This window comes from Psittacula echo (genome assembly GCF_963264785.1).
Source record: "Psittacula echo genome assembly, chromosome: 4".
Taxonomy (NCBI): domain Eukaryota; kingdom Metazoa; phylum Chordata; class Aves; order Psittaciformes; family Psittacidae; genus Psittacula; species Psittacula echo.
The window spans coordinates 43,979,257-44,002,995 of record NC_137738.1 but is presented as its reverse complement, the minus strand read 5'-3'; the positions used below and the strand labels follow the sequence as shown (position 1 = coordinate 44,002,995).

The window sequence follows — 23,739 nt, the reverse complement described above, 5'->3', positions numbered from 1 at the left end:
TTTTAAGATATAACTAAGCATAAAAACTAAGAGTCACCTTCGGCTTGAGCTGGTACCAGCTGAACAACTGCATTGAGTCCTCTTGAAAATCCCATGCTGCCAGTGGAATCACCACTTCCCCCAAAAACACCCTGTATTTGAGTGCTTCTGCATGCCACACAGAGATCTGAAGCTGCCGACTTCCCAGCTGGGAGTATTCAATCTTGTACTGGAAAGATAAATATTATTTAGAGGGTGAATGCAGGCCCATGCCCATAACCAGGGCAGCCACAGCATGGCTGAAGGCACCAGGATACAGACAGAACCATGCTATCTGAATGTGTTTTGCAATCTGCATATTACTCCACTATTTAAATGCTAAATAACACTCATCCAAATATGAAATAACATTCCAGGAATACCTTGACCTGCCTTGCTAAAGATTCTGGTTATTAATTCAGAACTTGAAATAATTCTTGCCCATTTTTGCTGGTGGGGGTTTTTAGGTCTTTTCCCCCCTCTCTCCCTCTCTCTGTTATACACTCCAGGCAGAATTTGGCTACACTCTGGAGGCCAGCTCAAAACTAAGACCACCTAACAAAGGTGCTCAATTTCCATTCTGGTCAGCGGACTTAATGCAGTCAGTAAGAAGAAAGAAGTAATTCAGCTGATCACTAATTACAGCCCTGATCTGCTCCCAAAACAGTCAGAGCCTGTTGAGACATTGTTGGGTATCTAATATACCCACATAAGACTGCCAAATGTGATACCCAGCCTAGAGGGAACCTGGGCTGGAAGCAGGAGGCAAGGACATCACTACCCACACTTAGAATGCTGAATCACAGGCTGGGTGTAAGCTGTGGAACTAATTACCCTGGGCTCCAGTGATTCTCAAGAGCACTTGCATACCTCTCACACATGGAGCTCCCCAAATGTAGGCACCTTAATTTGCTGCAGAATCTCACCAAGTTGGATCTTGGTGTCATGATGTAGTTTGCCTGCACTAGCACTGTGATTTTCTGACCATTTCTACTACTCTGGATAAACTAAGAATTAATTAATTAATTCAAAAGATTTCTAATAAAACTATCTTCAGTGTTCATAGATCCAGTTCAGGCATGGCTCTCACTTTCCCTTTTTCAGTTCTGCATGATTTGGCATAGAAAAGGGACTATAAAATTAGGACCAGTTATTCCAACTTCAGGTTCTTTTTTCTCCCAGCTTAAGATATGGGAGAAATACATTACAAAAAGAAACATTACCCTGGAAAAGCACACTTGGCAGCACACAATTGCAAACAGTACCTTCAAAGTCTCATCAAATTCTGGATCCACTGTTCTCTTTTTGACAGTTGTCTTCCGCTTACTTCGAGGAGATTTATCAGGAAGTAAATAAACCTTAACATACCTTGTAGAGAGAAGGATATATGGAAGGTAACCAGAGAAAAGGGTTGGTGAGAAGCAAACAATGAAGAAAAATAATGTTTTCCTTAATTCTTGAACAAATTTCCTGACTATAATTTTCCAAGCAATAAAATGGCAAATTGTGATCTATATCCTTTCTCAGTAAAAACAGAGACTACAAAGATCCCTATATACCATTTAGCTAATATGTTTCAATTCTAATTGTGAAAGAATCAGTATCTGAATAGGAATCTTCTGTTTTCATACTCTTGGCATCTCATAACATAGCCACCAAGGTAGTCACCTTGTCAGCTGTAGTGACGGTTTTGTGACGAAAATAAATAGGTACTATGTGCTCAAGAAAAAAAATATTAGCTCAATTAACTTTAGGATCATTGCTGCTTGTTTGTGAAGAAAACATCTAATTTTTACAACATCAAGTACCATGTAGCAAAAAAAAAAAAGGTATAATCATACAAATAATACATAATAATTTACAGCTTTTACAAATGCTACCTGTTATAGTAGCCACTATAGTGAAAGTGGGAGATTGTCTGATGTGCTGAAAGTTGCCTTAACATTGATTCAAAGAAACCCAGCAAAAGATGTCTGGAAGCTGAATCAAGCTTCCAATGATTCCTACCCAAAGTTTCTTGTGTAGGTCATGTGAACATTAAATATTCACCTTCATGAGAGTTCAGTGGGCTTGAGTTGTGTTATCGCTTCAAAACTAAAGAGTAATAGCAACAGAGAGAGCTTACTCACAGCTTGGCAGGAAAGGAGTGACATAATACCAAGTATTTTTCAACTATGCTTGTATACTTTTCAGATATTATAATTAAAACCAATTTTAAAAAGCCTCTTGATTAATTTACTCAAAAGTAAGATCAGCTGTACCTCATATTGTCGGTGCAGAGCTTACACATCTTCCCTATTCCTTCCAAATTTATCCATAGGCAATAACTTTTTAAAATACACAGATACTAGAAGTTTTAGCCTCTTGCTCTATCACCCCAGACCAATGTAATTAAAAAGTAGCCAGTCCAGTCAACAAGCTAAATAATTCAGTAGGTTTTAAAAATCAGCTAAAAGTCTGCTTTCTGGCAAGTGTGTTAAGTGAATACAGACTGTACTTTTCCGGTTGGCTTGGAAACCAACAGAAGTATATAAATACATACCAACAGAGAGTGTAATGTTCATTATACAGCACTTCCCACATTGCCTTTCAGGCTTCCTGCAACTGTTTGCCTGGCTTAGTTACCAGAGGACTCAAAGACCCTTGAGCCACTTCTGATGTGCTCCCAAATTGCCCTGCTTCACGAGCTGCTGTTCCAGAAAAACTTCTTTAATCACTAAGCTCGTCTTTATCAACACCTTCTGTAAGGTGCACAAAAAACATGTGCCTTCTGGGTGAAGGTGACTTCAAGTATGTATATGTAAAATGGGCTGATATATATGTTGAATGTTCTGAAAGTGCAAATATAGCATACCATGCTATATCAGTCACAACATACAGAAACAGCTTAAACCTAGAATATTTTCCTTGTTTGTTTTCTGATTGTCTACAAAATACTTACGGGTTACACTTCTTCTTCTTCTCTTCTCCATAGGCCAGGTTCTTGCATCTCTTGATACAAATTTCTAAGATGCAAGCTTTGAAGATATATCTCATGGCAAACTCTATTTCTCCCATGACATTAGCTTTGCCAAAATTTCCAGACTCAGTGCAAGTGCTGTTAAGACTATACAAACTCCCCTAAGAAAAGACAAATGTTTGGGGAAAATAGCTTCAGATCAAACAGGACAAGACATGCATTTTCCTCAAAGGTCAGTATCTTTACAGACATGACTGTAGAGCTACTGGAAATCAAGAAGATTTAAGGTAATCTGTAGAAGACATCCTATTGCTTCCACAACAGCCCTGAAAATTATGACTGTAATTATGATTTTACTGCTCTGCCTTTTCCCCTTTGTAAGCTCCCCAGGCTAAGAAAATGCTTTCTTAGATAATATCTAGATCTAGAAATTGTCTCCAAATAAAACTGCTATGTGGCTTACCAGGAGAAAAATGGGATAAGTGTCTGAAAGGAAGAGAGTGGGAAAAAAAAAAAAAGCCTCTGAAATACAAGAACATACAAAACATTGAACTAGACTGCTTTTAATACATAGCTCATAGTATGGTACACTGCCAAGATGTTAGTTGCTATCATGTATTAAAGGAAACAAAAGTGGCCTTGCACATCCAGTAAATTTTCTACAATATGTCCCAATTCCATATAAAAATGACATACTCCATACTGCAGCAGACAGTTCAGGAAAGATTAAAATACAAGGATACCTAGTTGTTGTATGTTGGTTCATAAAGAAGGTATTCCCTAGCTCACCTCAGCCACTCTGTTCTTCTTTTACCTACTTTCACCTATGGGGCAAAGGTTTGGACACTGTCCATCCATAGATAAACAGCATTTGCATCTGTGGAAGGAAGAGACTGTAATCCTTTCTGTGGCCCAGCACAGACATGTAACTTCATGATGCTATCTAGACTTCAACATAACATATTATCAAATCTATCAAAATAGTTTGGTCTCCATTCATTTATAATGATATTCTTTAAAGTTAGCCCTAGAAACCTTTGCATAGCATATGTCACAAGGACATAATTGTTGTGATTAATTTCAGAGCAACACTACCCTAGATTTCCAAGATATGTGTTAGATCACTCCTCCCTCTGAAAATAAACACCAACCCGCACAGGACTGGTTAACCAACAAGCTCTACATTGCACAATCCAGCAGCTAAGAGTGCAGAGTAGTGTTTAGAAGATCATATCTCTTCCATGCAGAAGCTCTTCCTCCTTTGTGCAGCTTGCCAAATATTCTTTTTAAAATTTACACCGACAGCCTAATCAGTTTAAAGCAGCTATCTACGCTGTCTTGTAAGATCTAAGTAACATACAAACTTGACCAAAGAAGGGTCAGAGCACTCAGTGCTTACTGAGGAAGTCACAAGAAGTGTTGGGACTGTTTTAACCTGTTGTTTCTTGCATGTAATCTTGCTCCCTCCACGAGATGCACATCAGTGTAATCAACTCCCTTACAGCTTTGTTCTTCACACACTGACATTTTTATTCATCTGAAGAGAAAATGCTTAGTTTCCACCAAAATCCTTCACGATAAAGGAATGCAAACAGATTTTTCTCTTAGCTTATATGCCCTAAAAAAAAGTTATGCAAAGTCCCCAATATTTATTCCACAGAATCTCTTATTTATTTAGAAAGGTTGGATGAGTGTTCTGATTAATGATGTTTGGACCGAATATCACTATATATGTCTCTATCTGATCAGGAGTCACACACATTCAATGCAGAAATCATTCATCCTTTTGGTTCAGTAAAGAAGGATTAAATGACTTCATGTATTGCACTTCTGCTGGCATGACTGAAAGCAGTTTCATCTAATATTTTGGAAGATACATTTTCATGGAGTAGTCATCAATATCCAACACCCGTAAAGGGAAGTTTAATGGAACTTGACCTTTCCCCTTATAAGAGAGTAGAAAATATTTCAGTTTTAAGCCTGGGCTCTCTATAGCTCAGCTCAAATGGCTGTCATTAGAATCACAACTGTCATCCAAAACTTACCCATTTGTCAGCTTAACACCTTGACTCCACAGTGCAGTAAACTATGAGCATGCACCAAGGTCCTTGTGAGTGTTTATGCTCACAAGTGTGAGTATAAAGTGAGCAGGCTGCTTTAATTTTAATTCCCTAAAAGTCATTTTCATTTCCTTCTTTACATCAGGCATGGATTCTTTGGATACTCCACCCTGCTTAACCTCATCACTAATACATAGAAATTACTTTCCACAGTCAATTATAGAGGCTTTAAAGCATGTGCTGAATTCATTTATAACTGGCTTCCTTCTCTCTCATTTGCAGTATTCAGAATGCCATCTATCAGAGCATGATTCAGTGCCATCCCCTAAACCTGTGAACTGCTCCCCTGGCTTCCATCATTGTTAGTTTCCTCTTCATTCACTGACATTTGGACTTTTGAATTTCCACTGACATTTCCTTTACCACGGCTCTTACAGAATAATAAACCCCTTCCATTAAATAAAGTTTTAAGAGAAAAACTACTATTCAGTTAGAAAGAATAGTATTCACAATTCCAACCCTATAAAGTGGGAAGAATGTTAGTTGCATTTGCAAAATCAGAGGAAGCTGATCTATCAATTATTTATTATTAATGGATATATCCATCATTTATCCATTATGAATTTGATTGGACTTATGCTTCAGAAAGTTCAGTGTTACTCTGGAAACTGCGCCAAAGGCAGTTAGTCTTTCATCAGATACAAACTCAAGTAAAAGTCTTCCTCCATTTTGTAATATAACCCAAAATACACCAACATTTTGCACAAGATCTTAGCTTTTATATCTGTTCCCATTAGATAACTGTTCTGTTGGCTTCTGTGCTTCTGTGCTTCACCCTTTAACTTACATGTTTTTTGCCATCACAGAACACTGCATCACTTGTAAGACTGGTTATTATGCCTTCTTCCTCCTTGCAATTCCTTTTGGTCAGAATTTCACTGTCGTTTTGGGCCCCAGTAATGAGCTGCTGAAGACTGGGTGTACTTTTAATCTGTAAGAAATCCAGCAAGTATTTGGGGGTGGGGGTGGGAGGTGGTGAGAAGAAGGCGGTGTGTGGTGGTTTTGTTTGTTTGTTTAAGAAAAATGCCCTGATTCCTTCAGGAATGCTATCCTGTCAGAAGAAAATTCAGTAAATTGCTGCAATTCACTCTGATCAATGTCACACAGCTGGCACACTATCAAAGACAATTTAGTAACTCCATTGAATTATTAATTTGATTTGCAACTCTCCCCATCCCAGCTAGTAGTATATTCATAATTTTCCAAACATAACACAACTTAATCTAAGGATCAGTACTGCAGCAATTACTAACAACAGTTTACTAATAACAGACCAAAAGTAGCAATATACTAATAAAAGGCCTTATTAGTCTTTAACAAACTAGTAATTTTGTGAAAGAAAAAAAACAACAACAAAACCTTGCCTCCAGGAAACTCAAAATAGTATTTTGCAATATACATGACACATGCCCATGTCTACCTATGCAAGAATGAATGCAAGATGAAAGAGACTTGGAAATAGAAACAGATTCACAAGTTCTTATTTAACTTTGATTATAGACAAAGTTTACATTTCTGAGGTGTTCTTGACTTTGCTTTGACTAAGTCCATCCACCTTTCCAATTTTCCCATGAATAATACCCTGATAATTTGTGAAAAATTAACATACATAGTAGCAAAACTCCTTGAGATTTACCTTCAGCCACCTCTGTTACAAGTAACAACAGTTAATAGAATGAAATGCTGAAAGACTAATACATAAGGCTAGAAATAAGCTGAAAATAGATTTTAGCTCATTCTGGCACACCATCACCCCTGGATAAAACAAACTATGAAAAGTACATTCATAGTTCGATGGGTGAGGAAAGAGTGAGTTAAGAAGCTTTACATGGTTAGGAGCTAATAAAATAATTTCTTAAAAATAATGTATAACAGGGATTACCTGAAATACCAGAAAAAACATTGTGTAATCAAAGCAACAAAAACGACTGCAACGTATTTGCATAGAAGAAACTACATATATTTAACAAACCTGCGAGCCGCTCCCACACAATCAGCAGAAAGCACTAAAGAATGAGGATAACAGAGGAGATGATATATTGACATTACTTCGGGAAAAAAAAAAAAAAAAACAAAACCAAACAAACCCAAACCACAGGATGTGCTAAATCCAAATCACTAGTCTGTTATTATACACAGAAATTGCTACGGGTAGTAACTGCTCTACTTTAAGAATAGATGTAAGAATTCATTAAATTCTCTTGTGAAAAGGAAACCAACAGAAACCACATTCAGAATAGAGTCTCATAAATCCTCAAACACCACCAAACCATCATATTTCTCAGTAGAGAAATAGTCTTCTGCTTTATAAAACCTGAAACACCATGAATCTCACTTGCTAACCAAGACAACCTACTACACACCAAATTTTAGCTACTTGGATCAGAAAAGACTTCTCTATTGTGTTAAACAGAACATAAATAATTGACAAGGCAACATAACTAACAGCACTAAACTATCAGGTTACACAAGCAAGACTCTCCCTTAGTGCAGCTCTAGCATCTGAAGCAGCATGCATCCACTGTCACAGGAGAGGAAACCCACAGCTATTGACACACCACAAACAGCTTTCAAAGCTTCCACACGTCTGCTTGTTCCCCCAGTGAGGCTGTTCCTTTAGTGAGCTTGGAGATTCTAATGAAGAGAGGCCTAGAAAACACTATTCAGTTAACTTCCTAAATTCAGATTTTACACTAGCTGCTAGTTCTTGCCGTGGGATTGTTTTCTTCACTATTACTGAAGTTAAATACAATCTCTTTCAAGTTTAATGAAAGAATCAAGCTCTGAACAGATCATATGTTTGGAAAACTTCCTTAAGAAACAGTTAATGCTTTTGAGACTGAAGTGGTGCCCCAGTCTTATACCCTGCATATTCGAAATGGCAGAGTTACAGCTATTACTTCCCAGCCATTCCTGGAGAAAAATACACACTTTCTAGGCAAAACCATCCCACTGTTTTGATTCATTCTCTGAAAATGAGAATTCTTTCTGTGGTGGAAATCATAGCAAGTAAGATTTATACATCGTATTTTGTTATAAATGTGAGTAGTTGTTTTGCAAGCATAATTTAAACCAGGTCCTGTCTCTAAACTGAAGTAATAGTTTTAGTAAGGATGTAAACAGCTACCCTTACTGATGGAAAACAAAGATGGAAAAGAAAAAAATAAATGGAAGAATAATGCAATACTGCCATTGACAGAAATTAAAACTCATTTTTAAAATCACAGTAAAGATACAAAAGCCATCAGAGAAGTGCAGGGACAGCTAAGTAAAATCTCCTTAATATTAAAAAACCCAAATCTCTAAATGTCAAAGATGGCATCTACAAGGAAAAAAAAAAAAAATCAACAGTAATTCTAGTAAAACTATAATTCTAGCATAAATATAGTCTAACTGGTTTGAATGAGACAAAAGCTCCACGACTCAGAAAAATAGTGCTCTGACACACAAAGCCCATTGAAATCTATCTTTCAAATTCTGTAACGCAAAGGTGGACATAAATTAAGTACCAAGTCTTTAAATGAGCTATTAAAAAGCCACACAAATAATTTGTAATCTCCTACTAGTACATTTCTCAAGCCAAAGAATCCATATTCATCTTCATGACAGAGAATCCCTATTGAATCCAATTCATGACAAATCCAATTCAAGTCATGTCATGAATCCAATTCACGACAAAGAATCCATATTTATCAACATGGCAGGCTGTGTGTGATCAGCATGCAATGCAACATAGTTTAAATTCATATTATCTCCAACTGCAATGTTTTTGCTGCATTAAAAGAGCAGTGCTGTGCCAGTGGAATAAAGCCACACTGAAATGTGGTTTGCCACAATGAAAGCAGCACTCCACTACTTACAACTGTTCGTAGTTTTGTTTACAATATAATTGCATACAAAAATACCAGAACTAATTTCAGAGAGTTCACAGACCTTGCTGGGCCAATTCAAACCACTAGTCCATGTGGTCTGACATCCTGTCTTTTCCATTTATCAACACCTAACATCTCAGAGGAAAGTGAAAAGTGTGCATCAAAGGAGCTGTGAGGAGTATTTATCGCAAGGTCTGGCCCAAAGCAAAAGCTTTTCTCAGCATCTAATCCAGGCACTTAGCAGACCACATTTACCTCATTTAGATAAACAAGGCAATTCAATAAGTACCCACTATGTAGAAAATTGAGTATGGTCAAAATTCGGTCACTTGAGAGGTAAAAGTGCACAACACAAAATCTTCGGTGTAACTTTAAAGCAGATATATGACATCATCTTCAGCCCTGCATGATTTGTGGAAAAACAGATGACTGGATTTTTCTCAAGCTTCTCAAGAAAACACTGAAAGCTAGAGACTGTAACCAAAGCAAAAGGAAAAGGAAAGTTGCCCAACAACTAACAGCAGGCAACATTTTCTCCTTGCCAAATCAAAAAGGGTTCAGAAATTGCCAGGATGGGTTTTGGATGGTCATAGCTTGGCAGCAACAAGAGGAGCAGGAAGAGGACAAAAGACAGAGCAGCTCCCAGCAGCCCAACAATCACACAGAGCAGACGTCAATCAGCTTCAGGAGAGACTGTGAGCAACTGGGAGTGAAATGACCCACTCCCTCCCCGTGTGAGAGCCTTTGTAAAATCTCAGTCTAACATTTCAGCTGTGGGCTGAGATCAAGTGCTCAGACTCAGTCAAAAACCTTGTGAAGAATCAGAGTTCTGGCCACGGTCAGAGAACAACAGCTAAGCCCTGCTCGTATAATGAAAGCAAAATTCCAATGTGTAAGTCATTATTCTTACAAATATATTCCATTCCTGAAACAGCCCTTACAGTTAGAGACTGTGTAATAATACAGATACCCTGCTTGTAATGTTGATGGCAGTGTCAGACTGGCTTCTTCTTTGCTTCCTTCTTTCCAAATTCTGCCCATGATCTGTGCTTAGGAGACATCTGTCAGCCATATCATTCTGGGACTTAGAGATTTCTGAAGTGAAAATGAAGAGAGGAGTCACTATAACAAACATTGCAACCAACCCTGTAGATTTATAGGCTAATTCTGTAGCTTTCAAACTTTCATCCTGCAGTTTTAGTATTGATCTCCTAAGAGTAAAAAAAAGATGGCAAGGCAAGTGCTTGTCCCATTTGGTATAATGATATTTTTTCCACCTAAATCTTCTCTGCTGTTTCAACTGGAAATTATACTCCTTGCTTCCTATCATTATAGCTACTGCAAGGAATTGCTGTATGCTATCAAATACAGTTTCCATGCAGAAGTAACTACTACAGTCACTTTATATAGTTTCATTTGTAAAGCAGTTTGGTTTGGTTCGGAGTAAAAGCAAGATTACTACAACACAAAGCAACATGAGAATGGAAATTAGAAAGCAAAGCATATTGGAAACTATTTAAAAATGTATCCAAAATACAGATGAAAGGAGAGCCATTACATTCTCAGGTACCAAACCACATATAATTTTAGGAACATGAGTAGCCCTCATTGACTTCAATACCAGTACTCATGTGGATAAGCTTATGTCCATACTTAAGTAGCTTATTGAATTAGAACTTCAGTAACATCTAGTTTATTGTCAAATAAATCTATAGGACAGTTAGACATTTAGTGCAGTACTTCTTGCTTCTTATTCCTCAGGGTACAGTCAGAGTTTCACATAAAGAGGAGGGCAGCACTCAGCTGCATCTGAAGTTGAAAACCAGCAGGCTTAGCAGCAGACACTTTGTATTGCAAGCCCCAGGTAGTCTCTCATGAAGAATTAATAACTCATAAGAGGTACATTAAATAGCTATCATATGATTAATTCATACAGAAGCAATAAATATTTCTATGATTTCTCTCACAACATGAGCCTCTGTGGAGGAGCCTCAGACAACAGACAACAGGTCATTACAGTATTAAAAAAACAATGGCACTCTTAAGTGTGATTCTTAAAGCCACTTTGGATTAGTTTTGTTCTTAGCAGCAATCAGTCCTCAGCTGTTTACTGTACTCTATGCACACTATTAAGGCATCACATGATATTTATAGGCAGGCTCAATTAAGTCATCTCTGACTGTAAACGAAACCAGGTTTTTAAAATACACACTGAAATCAGAGATCATAAAAAGAACTGGAGTGAGAGATCTAATGGAGTAGATACAATCTGAGTAGCTTGACCAGCAGGAGAAGCAGAAACACAAGCTTGCCTCACTCTGCTAGAATGGACAGGTTAAAGAACAGGTTACTGTGAAGGAAAAAAAAAAAAAGATTGGTCAGCTTTCATATCTATTCCTACTTTGGCTTCTCTACCCAAATATCAGTAACACGGACACCATCTCTAGTGCCAAGGGTGATTTTGCACTGCAAATAAAACTACAACCAGCACCTCGTTTTATACTCTCCAAATGGCAGCCATTGGATTATAACCTCCCGTTGCTGCCAAACCATGCTGGAACAGGAGGTAACAGCATAAAGAGCAGACTGTACAAGGCAGCATTGCGCTGCATGTGATAGTCCTTTGTTCCCGCTGCTCACACATGCACATACATAGGCTCCAGAATCAGAGGCATAATGAAGTTCTCCAGATATATTTACTGCAATACACAAGAGCTGGATGTATTAAATACCTCTTCAAACCAGGACATTTTTTATCTAGATAAGGTAGAGTACTAACTTCATACATTTGTGACCAAAAGCGTTTCTCAGCATATTACCAGGTTGCATTAAGAGGCCATGCTGTCTGAAAGAGCTGTTTTCTTAAGCCAAGAAGCCCTTTCTCTCTGTAAGACTTTCTATACTTTTTAATTATTGACTTGATGATTGCAACAGCCAGTTATTTTGTTACAAATTAAAAGGTTCTACCTTAAGAGAATGATAGCACCTGAGTGGGGTTTCACATACAGCTGAACTGAGCTAACAACTTGCTGCCATTTTTCCCTCTGCAACCGCTGCTCTTCCCTACTCAGCCTCTGGCCGTGTAGCCCAGCATGCTCTGTTGTGCAAGCTCCAACATATATAACCTACCCTGAGCCTATTCAACTAAATAAACCAGCAGAAAAGCACCTATGTGTTTTGTCTGGGCTAATGTTCTGCCCTTTTAATTAACTAAATCAGTTTCCAGAAGGGTCCAGAAACACTGATAAGAATTCAAGTTAAGTGATGGCAGCATAAAACCAGAAACAGTGAAGCTAGATGGGGTGGGGGGTGTGGGTGTGGTGTGGTGGTGAAAGTAGGACCTTTTCTTTTGGTACCAGTGAACTATTAAATTAGCTTGCTGCAGTCCTGACAGTCTTCACCAGTAACTGTCGGGTATGACTTGGCTTTAGACTAACAGAAATCAGAATTAATTACTTCTTACCAATTCTGTGCTACCTCAGCTATCTGCTTCCAGCAGTGAAACATCCTATGCCACCCTACACTACGCTTCTGTTCAGAAGAGGCAGCCCTTGAGTCTCTGCATAGCTGTAATATGCATTCACATGGGCAATGTTAAATTTGTTTAGTTAAAGACCAGGCCTTTAGGATGGGTGGAAAAAGTTAGAGGAAAGACCAACCAAAAGCTAGTACAAGAGTTAGGCGTAGAGGCTAAAAGGCACTAAAGCCAAATTTATTCCGGTCTAATCCCACATTTGGGGTTGTGTAAAATAAAGTCAGTAAGAAAACACTAAAGTTTGTTCAAATATATGCAAATCTGCAAGCCTCTGTAATCTTCATAAGGCTCAGAAGCTGTTTTCCTTTGGTCACTGATGCCTTTAATTTGTTCTTCACAGAGGCTGGCTGTAGCTAGCCTTAGAGGTGCATACCCAGTCTGTACCCTCAAGAACAGCAGGTAGCATAAGTGAATGGAAAGAATGAGAAGTATCAGAATGAAAGAAGAGTTGTTAGGACTGGTTGGCTCTTAGAAGCATGAACTGAACAAAAGCACACAACTAGACAGACTGAGAAAGAGGAAGGAAGCCCTCTTGAAAACTGCCAGTGAATGAAAATATTAAAACTCTACTTCCATTACATGATAGATTCTTTGACAGGGTCAGTTGAGGTTCAAGTTAAAGAGACAACATGAATATCACTACAGTAGAAAGTGGTGTACTAATGTGAGTTAAAAATGCTTCATCTGAACACCCAATAAACTGAAAAATGACGTTGTACAGTCTTTTCACATCTGCATAAGAAAGGCATTCTGGGTTAGTATCATCAGCTTGTTAAACAATTAGCAAAACACTAAAGGAGAACTATACTTGCTGTATTATTTTACAGGTTGGCTCAGTCTTGGCATTAGACATTTCAGCCATTTCTCAATACCCTTTTTTAAGAACCTTTTTTTTTGCCAACAGTTTGGACCAAAAAACATTTCACTATGTTACCCTAGAACAATAAAGCAATGGAAGTTACTTACTTTTTATATGTGTTGTGAGAGACAGAAACAAGTTTTCCACAGATTTGTTAAAACTTTTAGGCTGACCAAGTTCCTGCAAATGGGAGATGGATGCCAAAAGTGAGAAATCACAAAATATTTGCTGTTTTAAAGTTTCCATGATCACTTATCTACAGACCATATAACAACCAGATGGTAAGGCTGCAGCCTTTTGCTCACTTCTGTAGACAAATACATCTGAGGACATATGTTAACATGGTTGAAGACTGTCATTCTAATGTATGAAGACGGAAAACAATCTTTTCATTTCCATACTCTTTGATGCAGAAGTGGAACTGCTCTGTAGGCAGATCACACAGCAATTTCTTAAATACAACTATTTACATCACCAATTTCTTGTAAGGTATTTAATACTAAGTAGGAAAGTCCTATCTATTACAGATGTTCCTGTGCCTCTGAATCAGAACTTTCATCAAGCTCCAGGTAAGTACATATTAGAATGCTTACAGAATTACAATGGGCTTCAAACCAGGGCCTGAGGACCCAGTCCAAAATTAACTGAAATAGTAATATAGTGTGATTTCAATGAGTTCTGAGTCATGACCTACTAGTTTGTCCACTGGAAACTGTAACACAAAGGCAACCATCAAATTTATTGGGTTTCACCAGTAATGAAAGTAACACATGGAATGATAGCTTTATAAATGACTACTGAATATCATAGGATCACGAGATTCTTCAGGACAGAGGTAAGCTCAGGAGCTACAGCCTTCCTGTAATGAGGCACCAAAAACCAGGTGCAGTATCCCAGTGCCAAGTAGTGTGGTTAATCACTTCTCTCAAAACTAAAAAAATAACTGAAAACTTCCCTCATGGCAGCCTCTGACCTCCCTCTCCTACTACCAATGCAGCATGTAAAAAAAAAAAAAAAAAAAAAAAAAATCTTACAAAGGAACATCAGGCAGCATTTATATTGCAATATGATGCAGTAGTTGCTATTTCCTGCATTTCTGCGGCTGGCCTGTTCATATGAATGGCACCCTGACAGGTGGATATATATGTATATTTTGCAGATACATACATTTACCGTCACGTTACTTCCTGCTGTGGATTCTGTGAAAGGAGGTGGAGTTGGAGGTATGACGGAAATTTTACTAGAAATTTAAGAGATAAACAGTGCAACAATTAATATATTATACTAATAGATGGATAAATTAATCATATTCATGCACAGCATCTTTTCTATCTGCCTTTCCTGCAATCTAAAGATCTGAGTTGAAATCCTCTGTCTTTAATGGTTGCATCACAGGTTGACTGCCTGTTTGTAAGAATTATGACTACTTTTCTGACTTTTCAATCTTGGACTGCTCTACGCAGAATTATTGATTTAAAACAATCAGGAAGACCTAATTTAGGACAGGCTTTCTAAACTTTTACATGGTTGACATTACCACAACCCGTGCCCCGAGTGTTAAAACACAATTCCTGTGTAACATGCTCCATCTCTGTTTCAGAGATGTTTTCAGAAAACAGTCATCTTTATTTACCATACTAAAAGGAGGCTTTCTTGCCTGGGCCCAAAGCTATTAAAGCCCCTTTACATCATTCCAGCCATTTCAATGGTTGTAAATAGCCCCAGCCTGTGAAAAAACCTGACTATCATCTTACTGATTCTGCTACCACAGCACAATCACAGACCCTAAAGGCAGCTAGTGAACTTCTTTTTTGATTGTCTTTTTCTTTTACCACATCTAGATAAAAGCAAGTCCTATGCAGCCCTAGTTAGGGTCATATCTAGCTATGTATAAGCTTCTGTCTCATGCAGCTATGCCTCACCAGATAATTACCATAAAACTGAGGCCATCTCTTTGTATCTTATTTGATTTTTTTTAAGGAAGAGGGTTTCTTTTATGCAATATTGTTTAAGTAGACTTATTTCATTATATATCACTAGCAATAACTTACATATGGTTTTGCTTAGGCCTCTAGTCAAAGTATTTATTCAGTGTAAACTGGATTTGTTACTTGTTTTAAGCTTGGTAAGTGGATGCATCTTACTGAACAAAGAGCTTTTTGTCTACTATTTATTCTAAAGTTATCAGATTATCAGTATCTCCCATTGAGTAAAAAATGATGCTGTTGCTATTGTACCTCACAAATAATTTTAATCTCTGCTCATAGTGTGTAAATTTGAAAGATAATAGTGTAAGCAGCTATGTAAAAATTTAAGCAGATATGACAAAAACAACATATGTCCCTTCAAGTAAATAAGATACATATTACTGTAAACATACTTATTCCCTTTCTATGTATTGCTGACAGATAAAAGTGGCATTTTTGCATGATTTTTATTTGTATGCCAAAAGTATTGAAATCTGTTTTTCATGATAAAAACAAACAGTTTGTAACATACAATATATCACCTATACAAATTCTCAGTGTCCTAGGACCATTTGTCCTTTTACGAGTCTTACCTCAGTTTCTGATAAGATTTCAAGAGCTTCGCACCAACTGTTTCATGTTTGCCTGCAAAGGAGAAGAACCAACCAACCAACCACACAGAGGTCATTTAGCAACAGCAGCAGTTACTAACATCTGTATGATACTTTTTTAAATCAGTGCCTTTCAGGAGCTGGCCTGTATCTACAGGAGCTCATGCACATGCAAGTCAGGAGTGAAAAAATTACCCCTCACCTGACATACCAGCATACATGCCAAGCAACATGCAACTTTCTCTTGTATCACAAACCGCATCACAATTTCACCCTCACCTTTCACACGCGACATGTTCAGACCAGCTCTTCACAAATGCTGAGGACAACCTCAGCTGATGTACAGGTGCTAACAGGCCCATTCCTACAGGTTAGAAGTGCTCTCAGCCTCCTGAGGTCCAGGAGGCAGGTAGTGCTTACTGCACCAAAAGATGCTTCAACCATAACAGTCAAACACTATGGAAAGCTTGAAAACGTGTACAGGAATAGGCACATGGTCATCTCCTGCATTTCTACAAAAAATTCTTTTCACTTTCCCCAGTAGAGACCTTGAACAGCCACGAAAACACACGACTAGCTCACAACTCTTTGTCAAGGCCAACCCCTGTGGGGAAATAGCAACCATGTTGCATCCCTCAGGTGAACAAAAAGAGCAAGCACTCCATCAGGCAGAAACAATGAAGACTCACAAAAATGTAGCTCCTGAGTGACTGCAAAACAGGAAGAAGAGCTAAATGTGTGTAACGAATGACCAACTGAAAATATCTGGGGTGTCTTTAATAGCTATTAATTCTTAATACAATAGAAAACAGCATGTGATCCATGCTTTGGTGAAGATCTCATCAATTATAACATATTGCTTACTTCAACTTGCATCAACTTATTGATGTTCCAAACTTCAATCAGAACTCCAGACTTAACGGTCTGTTTTTAATAAGTAATATTTGGTATCATGATTTATTGCAGAAATTAAGTTCGATTTCTTAGATTTTTAATTCATTATTCAGGAAAGGCAATCACTTCGATGAAAGTATTTTTATTCTTTAGATAGAAGCTACACAAAATTAATAAAGTATACCGATATAATTTTTTACATGAGAAAAACTATACCATAACATGTATTTTTTCAGTTAAACTTCTTTTCCAGTGACTATTCCACTTGTGTTATATTTTCAAACCAAAAGAGGGCACTGTCTCTCCAGGCTTGAAGGACACATAACTACAACGGCTGCTGTGTTTCAAAGTTCGATGGTTTTAATCCCTTTAATTATATTAGTTGGTCTAATCAAAGCAACTAAACAAAACATATTTTTCCCTGGAAGCTTATCTTCTGCGTGTCCTTAGATTTTTGTGACTTCAACAGTATTACTATTCGATTAACTAAGCAAAATGCTTCAAGCATCCACAAAGCTTTGATAATGCAAGGTGAGACCTCGTTTATTTTACTGGAAAGAGGGACAGTCAGTACCTTGCAGTATCAGGTTCAGTTTCTGAGAACAACTCAGCATTTTCCAATAAGAGACTGTTAAACTAATATTTTAAAAATCAGAAATCATGTTAGCTAGTATTGAATTCCATGAAATCTTTCAAATTCTAAATGAATTGTTGTTGCAGGAACTGTAGTTCAGTTTCTTAATATGCTACCTATTGTCTTTTGTGAATACCTACTACCTAAAATTTGCCTGACTACATTCTTCCATTTATAAACATCTTCCTATTCAAGTTTTCCAAGAGATGTTTCAGTGCCTTCCTATCTACCAGCTACTCTTTAATCTCTATGTGATGCAAATACTGGAAGTAAAACCTCAACATTTAGCTACAGTCAAGCACAAAGTGAAATAGGTGCCTATCTGAGGGGAAAGAGGAAGGAAATCCTCTCCACCTCATTCGTCATTGTAGGTGAAAACGAAGACCAATAACCCATTGCCTGGCAAAACACATTCCCCATAGAGCAACCCATCCACATCCTCTATAATCTCTTTTAGAGCTTTGTATTTGTAATTGCACAGAAAAGACTGAACACAAGGCAGTGGTACAGCTGGCTGAAAGTAAAGGAACAGTTGTGAGACCTCACTTGGAGTATTGTGTGCAGTTCTGGTGTTCTCAACATAAAAAGGACATGGAACTGTTGGAACAAGTCCAGAGGAGGGCCACGAGGATGATCAGGGGACTGGAGCACCTCCCGTATGAAGACCGGCTGAGAAAGTTGGGGCTGTTCAGCCTGGAGAAGAGAAGGCTGCGTGGAGACCTCATAGCAGCCTTCCAGTATCTGAAGGGGGCTTATAAGGATGCTGGGGAGGGACTCTTCATCAGGGACTGTAGTGACAGGACAAGGGGTAACAGGTTAAAACTTAAACAGAGGAAGTTTAGATTGGATATAAGGAAGAAGTTCTTTACTGTTAGAGTGGTAAGGCACTGAAATGGGTTGCCCAGGGAAGTTGTGAATGCTCCATCCCTGGTGGTGTTCAAGGCCAGGTTGGACAGGGCCTTGAGTGACATGGTTTAGTGTGAGGTGTCCCTGTCCATGACAGGGGGATTGGAACTAGATGATCTTGAGGTCCTTTCCAACCCTAACTATTCTATGATTCTATGATTTATAGCTATGCATGTTTTTCTTTATTCCATTCTGTCACCGCTTCAAGCTTTAGAACTTTCTCAGTGAAAACAACTGGAGTTTTAACTTTGACAAACAATGGATGCAAGATCATTTCCTTCCTGCACACGGATTTTAACATTCCTTCATTTATTTCATGTCACCATGTTTCTTAGAAGTCTTACATGCTCATTTACTCAAATTGATATGGCCAACAATTTTCTTATTCCTATTACTCATACCAAATAAATTATACTTTTAAATGCATTCTGCTAATTTATGTTCATGTTTTATCTAGTGCACAGACAGATGCACTGCATGGTAATTTCTGACAAATCTCTCACCAAGTGGAAGAAACATTAAATACAGTGGCAAACTACATTCAATATTTCATAAAGATGAGGACTACACGTGACACAGCAGTTTATGGTCAGTGATTACCTTCACCTGGATATTTCTTTGCTCGTTCCTCAAAAAACCATTCACCAGCCTTTACTTTCACATCTCTGAAAAGCAAACAAAAGGCATTTGAATCAACATTTTCCAAAGTGCATTTATTCATATGTTGGGTACCTATTTAACAATCCAACAATCTTTCTTTTTTAATCCTACCACAAAGCTAAGATTTTATGGCTGCTCACCCCGTTGATCGATTTTGCTGTGGGTCTGCAAACAAAGGGTTCCTCCTCTCCTTCCCCTCCTCCCCCTTGTAGGACTTCCCATGGAAAGCAATGCATACTGCTTTAGGTGTTACTTTGAAGCCAGGAGTCCTGGATCCACTCTAGTCTATACAAGCAAGTTACAATACAGCCCAGCTACTTGCGCTGCCTGGTGTGCTGGCTGCTTACAGTTGCAGCCTAGTCTGAAGAGCAGGGAAAGTCAACAACAGAGGACATGCTCCCAAGCAGAACTTGGGATGGCTACCAAGGAGCATTAAGTGCCACAACCCTGATGGTGTGATGGCTTCATCGTCTTATCTCTCTCCATTTTGTGGAAACCAACATCAATGCTGCCAATATCATACACAGACACAAGGATCAGGAAAGCTATGATTAACAAGTAAAAAATGATATCAGACCAAATGGCTCTATCAAAAGCCAATCTGCAGCAGATTTGACTCGTGCATTTTGTCTCCAACAGACTTAGATGAAGTCTGCAATCTAAATTAATCCATTATTAAAGAGTCAAAAAGAATTTTAACTGAAGAAAGGATTCTCTGGAGTTTTCAGGGTCGAAATTCTCATCTAAATGCCTTACTAATTTTTAGGGCATATATAGTATCTCTGTTCCTTGTGGATTTTCTGACACTTATTATAGGATGAAGTCCCACTGCAAAAATTTCCTCAGTGAAGGTACCACTAAACTTTTACTCTACCCAGTTGTTCATTTTTTTCTATGAAAATCATGTCTTTATTACCATTCCCTGACAAAATTGTTTCAAATTGGCAACAACATGCAGACAGTAGATTTACATAGGGCTTGCTTCCTTAAGAAAGCAAAACCTCTAAACATGAGAGCTGCAGCAATATCCAAAATCCAGCTACAAAATCCCTGGGTCTGCCATTTTACACCTAACCTTACTCTATGTTAAGATAGACAAACTATAGGTAGGATGGTGTTTGCTCTTTCAGTGGTTTGATTTTAAGGCATTTTAGGCATTTAAAGTATACCTTTGTAAGTAGCAATACGGAATATTAAATTATAAAAAAAAAAAAAAAAATCACTACCTGTGTATATTGTACTAGTTACCCCTTCAGCAACTTCCTATGATCTACTGGCTCAGTACTGAGTCAGGGGAAGGAGGTCTATCTGCTGTTCAGAAACTAACAACTGTTCCTGTGCTTTGATGTTATCATCTTTGTCATACTACTTCTGGCCTACCCTGAGGATTCATTTGGCAAAATACAAGAACATTTGCAAAATCCTGACTACATGAAGTATAACACAAACTTCCCATCAACTTCACTGCTACCAGGACTCCATCCAACATTTTCATTCCACCAGAGACGTGGTTTCATTAATTATTTAAAGCAACAGAAACATAAACCAGCATGTATCCACTGGGTAACCAGTGTAAACCAGCACTTATCCAAACCAATAGCATTTCTTACCCATGAGCATAACAAACAGTGCATTTCCAAAGGCAGGGATTCAGGCAGACACGGCATTCAGAGCACACTCGGTGACTGCACCCATTGCATACTGCACCTCTGTTCATCAGTAACCCAAGCAATTTCTGACATCGAGCACAGGATCTCTCCTGGTATTCATGGCTTGCATTTCTTGCCTCTTTCCACCGAAGCTGCTGCAACTGCAGTTTCAGTTTCCTAATCCCCCAGGTAAGAAAAGCAAACAAAACCAAAAGATTATAAAATTAAATAGACCAAAACCCCCGTGTAAATTGCAAGCTAATACCCTGGTTGTGCAATACCATTACCAGTGGGAGATATGCCTCCAAGTTTGACCTCAGTTGAGCACTTACTGAAGGCATCTACACACAGCATTCTACACTGTGACTTTGTATGCAACCACAACTGTGTGTAGAGTAATAGTCTGGTACAAATAGGATGCTGTTCATGTCAGCTGTGCATGCTCAGGGCAGGGTATCAAAATTGTGTATGCAAGTGATTATGTATTCACATACAAAAACTGAGACTAAACAGTGCTCCCTGTCATTAGATGATTCTTTCTACCATTATTATCCAAGAATAAAATCTTCTATCAAGTAAAAATATTCATAACAAATACACCATCTGAAAGTTAACTAAAAACCATATCAGACCAAAATATCAAAGCCTCTCCCTTTCATTGACTTTGCTTTCATTACATATACCAGTAACTAAGATCTAAATTTTTAACTGTTAGCAAAGAGTTAGCAAATCATCAACAGGTGAAAGATATTTTCTGACCAATTCCAACTTTCTTTATAACCCTTTACTTACTTTTCATAATCATTTACAATGTCCAGTAATTGCTTACAGCAAATATTGATGTAAGTAAGTTTAAGTTCTACACTTAAGAGACTAAAAATCTCTAACTTTGCAACACAAATACCCTGTTTTACACAAGGATGAAGTGTGAGAAAGTAGACAAGCTGCAAGGAAATCCTTGCTGTAGCCCTAAAGTAAAGCAAATAAAATGCTGGAGGATTTATCCCTTAGCCTTCACAACAGAGATATTTGCATAGTGTGAAATAACCAAATAGCACTCTTTTCCTAACCAATGACACCTATTGACACTAGTAGCAATCTCCAAGACAGCATAGTGCAGTGATGGATTCAGCAAAATGAGCAGGTATCCAGTGATTCTTAATTCCACAACATAAGTTAAATAAAGCAGCCAAAGAGCTGAAGATCTGTGTTATTAGGACTATATAGGCATGCATAGGAACATGATGAGAATGCCATAAAGCTATAACTTACTTACAGAATTTGACTGCTAGCCTTCATAGAAAGTTCAGTTGCTGCCTTTAATTTTTCTCTGAAGGCTATAAGTAAAATTCTGTAAGTAGATTACTCACAGAACGGTATTTGCTCATCTTTACTGAAGAATAGTGTATATTATGGTAAACATAAGGGGCTCTGGATAATCCTTAGTATTTCCAAGGAATAAAAAGGCATTAGCTAACAAGTCATAAAAAGAAATACATTTGGAATGACAGCAAAAGAGCACCTTTTAGAAAAACAAAACAAAACAAAACAAAAAACCAAAAAAATAAACCAAAAAACAACCAAAAAAACAAAAGACAGAAATCCAGGAAAAAGGGAACAGCAGATACCTTATTCTTTTCTCCTCTGTTTCTCTCACCATCTGGTCACGGTACAGGACTTCTAGAACAGCTTCTCGTTCCTGTTGCTTAAGGAAGTTTAGATTGAATTCACAGGCCATTTTCCCCAAACTCTTCTTTTGTAGACTCCTGTCCTATGGTTCTACAGCACCTGTAATGATGGATACTACTTTATAGAGTAGTCTGAGTGGTCTGAGTGTTTGTAAGTGCCTGCACTCTTACGTTTTCGGTGATACAGTTCACTGTATCATATCCTTGAAGAGAAAAACAACCATGTCTGTCTTCACACAAGTCATCATTTAAGTGTTTCTGCTACCCAGGGAATATGAACAATTAGCAAGGTCACAGCAGCTTGTCTGTTTCACACAAAATAACTTCTTGTTCTTTCTTTTTTTTCTTTTGTGGCTGAGAGTGGTTCCAAAAGAGATGAGAGCTTGCAGCAAGGCTCAGGATTGGGCTTTAACTGTCACCAGAAGGAGGGACAATTCATCAAGAGATGGTGCAAAGGAATGGAAGGATTTTTTTATTTGGTCTTGCAGATTTGGGATTTCCAGACCTATAGGAGGGAAAAAAAACCAAACAACCCCACCATGCTATCATCTCTTTTCACCTCTTCAGGACATTTTAGGTAGTATGCGAAGACCATACTTTGCTATACTCAGACCTTGTATGCACTAACTTGGATACAGGAGAGGCTTTGAGACAGTCCTGTTCTTCAGACAGTCTTAGGGTATTTGTTCCTTTACACTCAGACATGAGCCTTCACATTTTTTATTCAGTAAACATAAAACAACCAATAAAGAAGCTTAAATTAGTTTTGAACACAGGTTTACAGGTCCCATAACTGGAAAAACCATACTGGTTGAGACGAAAATGCCCCTTTCTAATCTCATCTTACTGAAAAGATAAAACATCAAGTTTAAGAGGAAAGAATGAAAGAAACCCTCTAAAGGTCTCTCTTACCAGTTACTTCAGTCTGTTAAGTCTAAATAAACAGTTTAATACCCAATAATGTTTATCTTTGTTAATACACACAAACACTAAAGACTTAAGATATATATTTCCAGCTCAGTGCACTAACAATTCTGGCTCCAAACTGATGATGTTGATGCACAGATAAATGAGAAGTATAAAATTAAAACAGAATCCCAACTGTATTTTGGATATATTCTGTGATCTTCACTTTCATAAAACTTCCAATAAAATAGGAAATAATTTTAATGTATTTTACAGCAAAGTAGAGAAAGAAAATGATTACTCAATCTAATTCAGCTTACACACCATATTCAGTTTTAATACTACTGTCTGGTGTCTATTACAAGACATAGAAAAGCATTCCATGCATTGTACACCAAATATTAAAGATTTATACATAAAAACTGGGTGTTTCAAACTTAATCTGAATGAAATACACGCAG

At 37.8% G+C, this 23,739-nt stretch overlaps 1 protein-coding gene across 2 annotated transcripts in view; it reads right to left on the bottom strand.

Moving 5' to 3' along the window:
- SYTL3 (synaptotagmin like 3) overlaps positions 1–22,588 on the bottom strand; it is a 30,676-nt gene extending 8,088 nt beyond the window's left edge. The window contains exons 1-11 of one of the 2 annotated variants that reach the window (XM_080614579.1): positions 22,313–22,588; positions 20,646–20,861; positions 18,976–19,040; positions 15,924–15,975; positions 14,531–14,603; positions 13,471–13,543; positions 9,940–10,064; positions 5,885–6,028; positions 2,960–3,138; positions 1,284–1,386; positions 38–208 (exon numbers count right to left, since the gene is read on the bottom strand). In XM_080614579.1, the coding sequence (XP_080470705.1) occupies positions 38–208; positions 1,284–1,386; positions 2,960–3,138; positions 5,885–6,028; positions 9,940–10,064; positions 13,471–13,543; positions 14,531–14,603; positions 15,924–15,975; positions 18,976–19,040; positions 20,646–20,861; positions 22,313–22,422 (1,311 nt within the window). In that variant the 5' untranslated portion in view covers positions 22,423–22,588. The remainder of the gene's footprint in view (positions 1–37; positions 209–1,283; positions 1,387–2,959; positions 3,139–5,884; positions 6,029–9,939; positions 10,065–13,470; positions 13,544–14,530; positions 14,604–15,923; positions 15,976–18,975; positions 19,041–20,645; positions 20,862–22,312) is intronic. The other variant, XM_080614580.1, reaches the window with a different exon arrangement.
- Between the last annotated feature and the right edge of the window lie 1,151 nt (positions 22,589–23,739).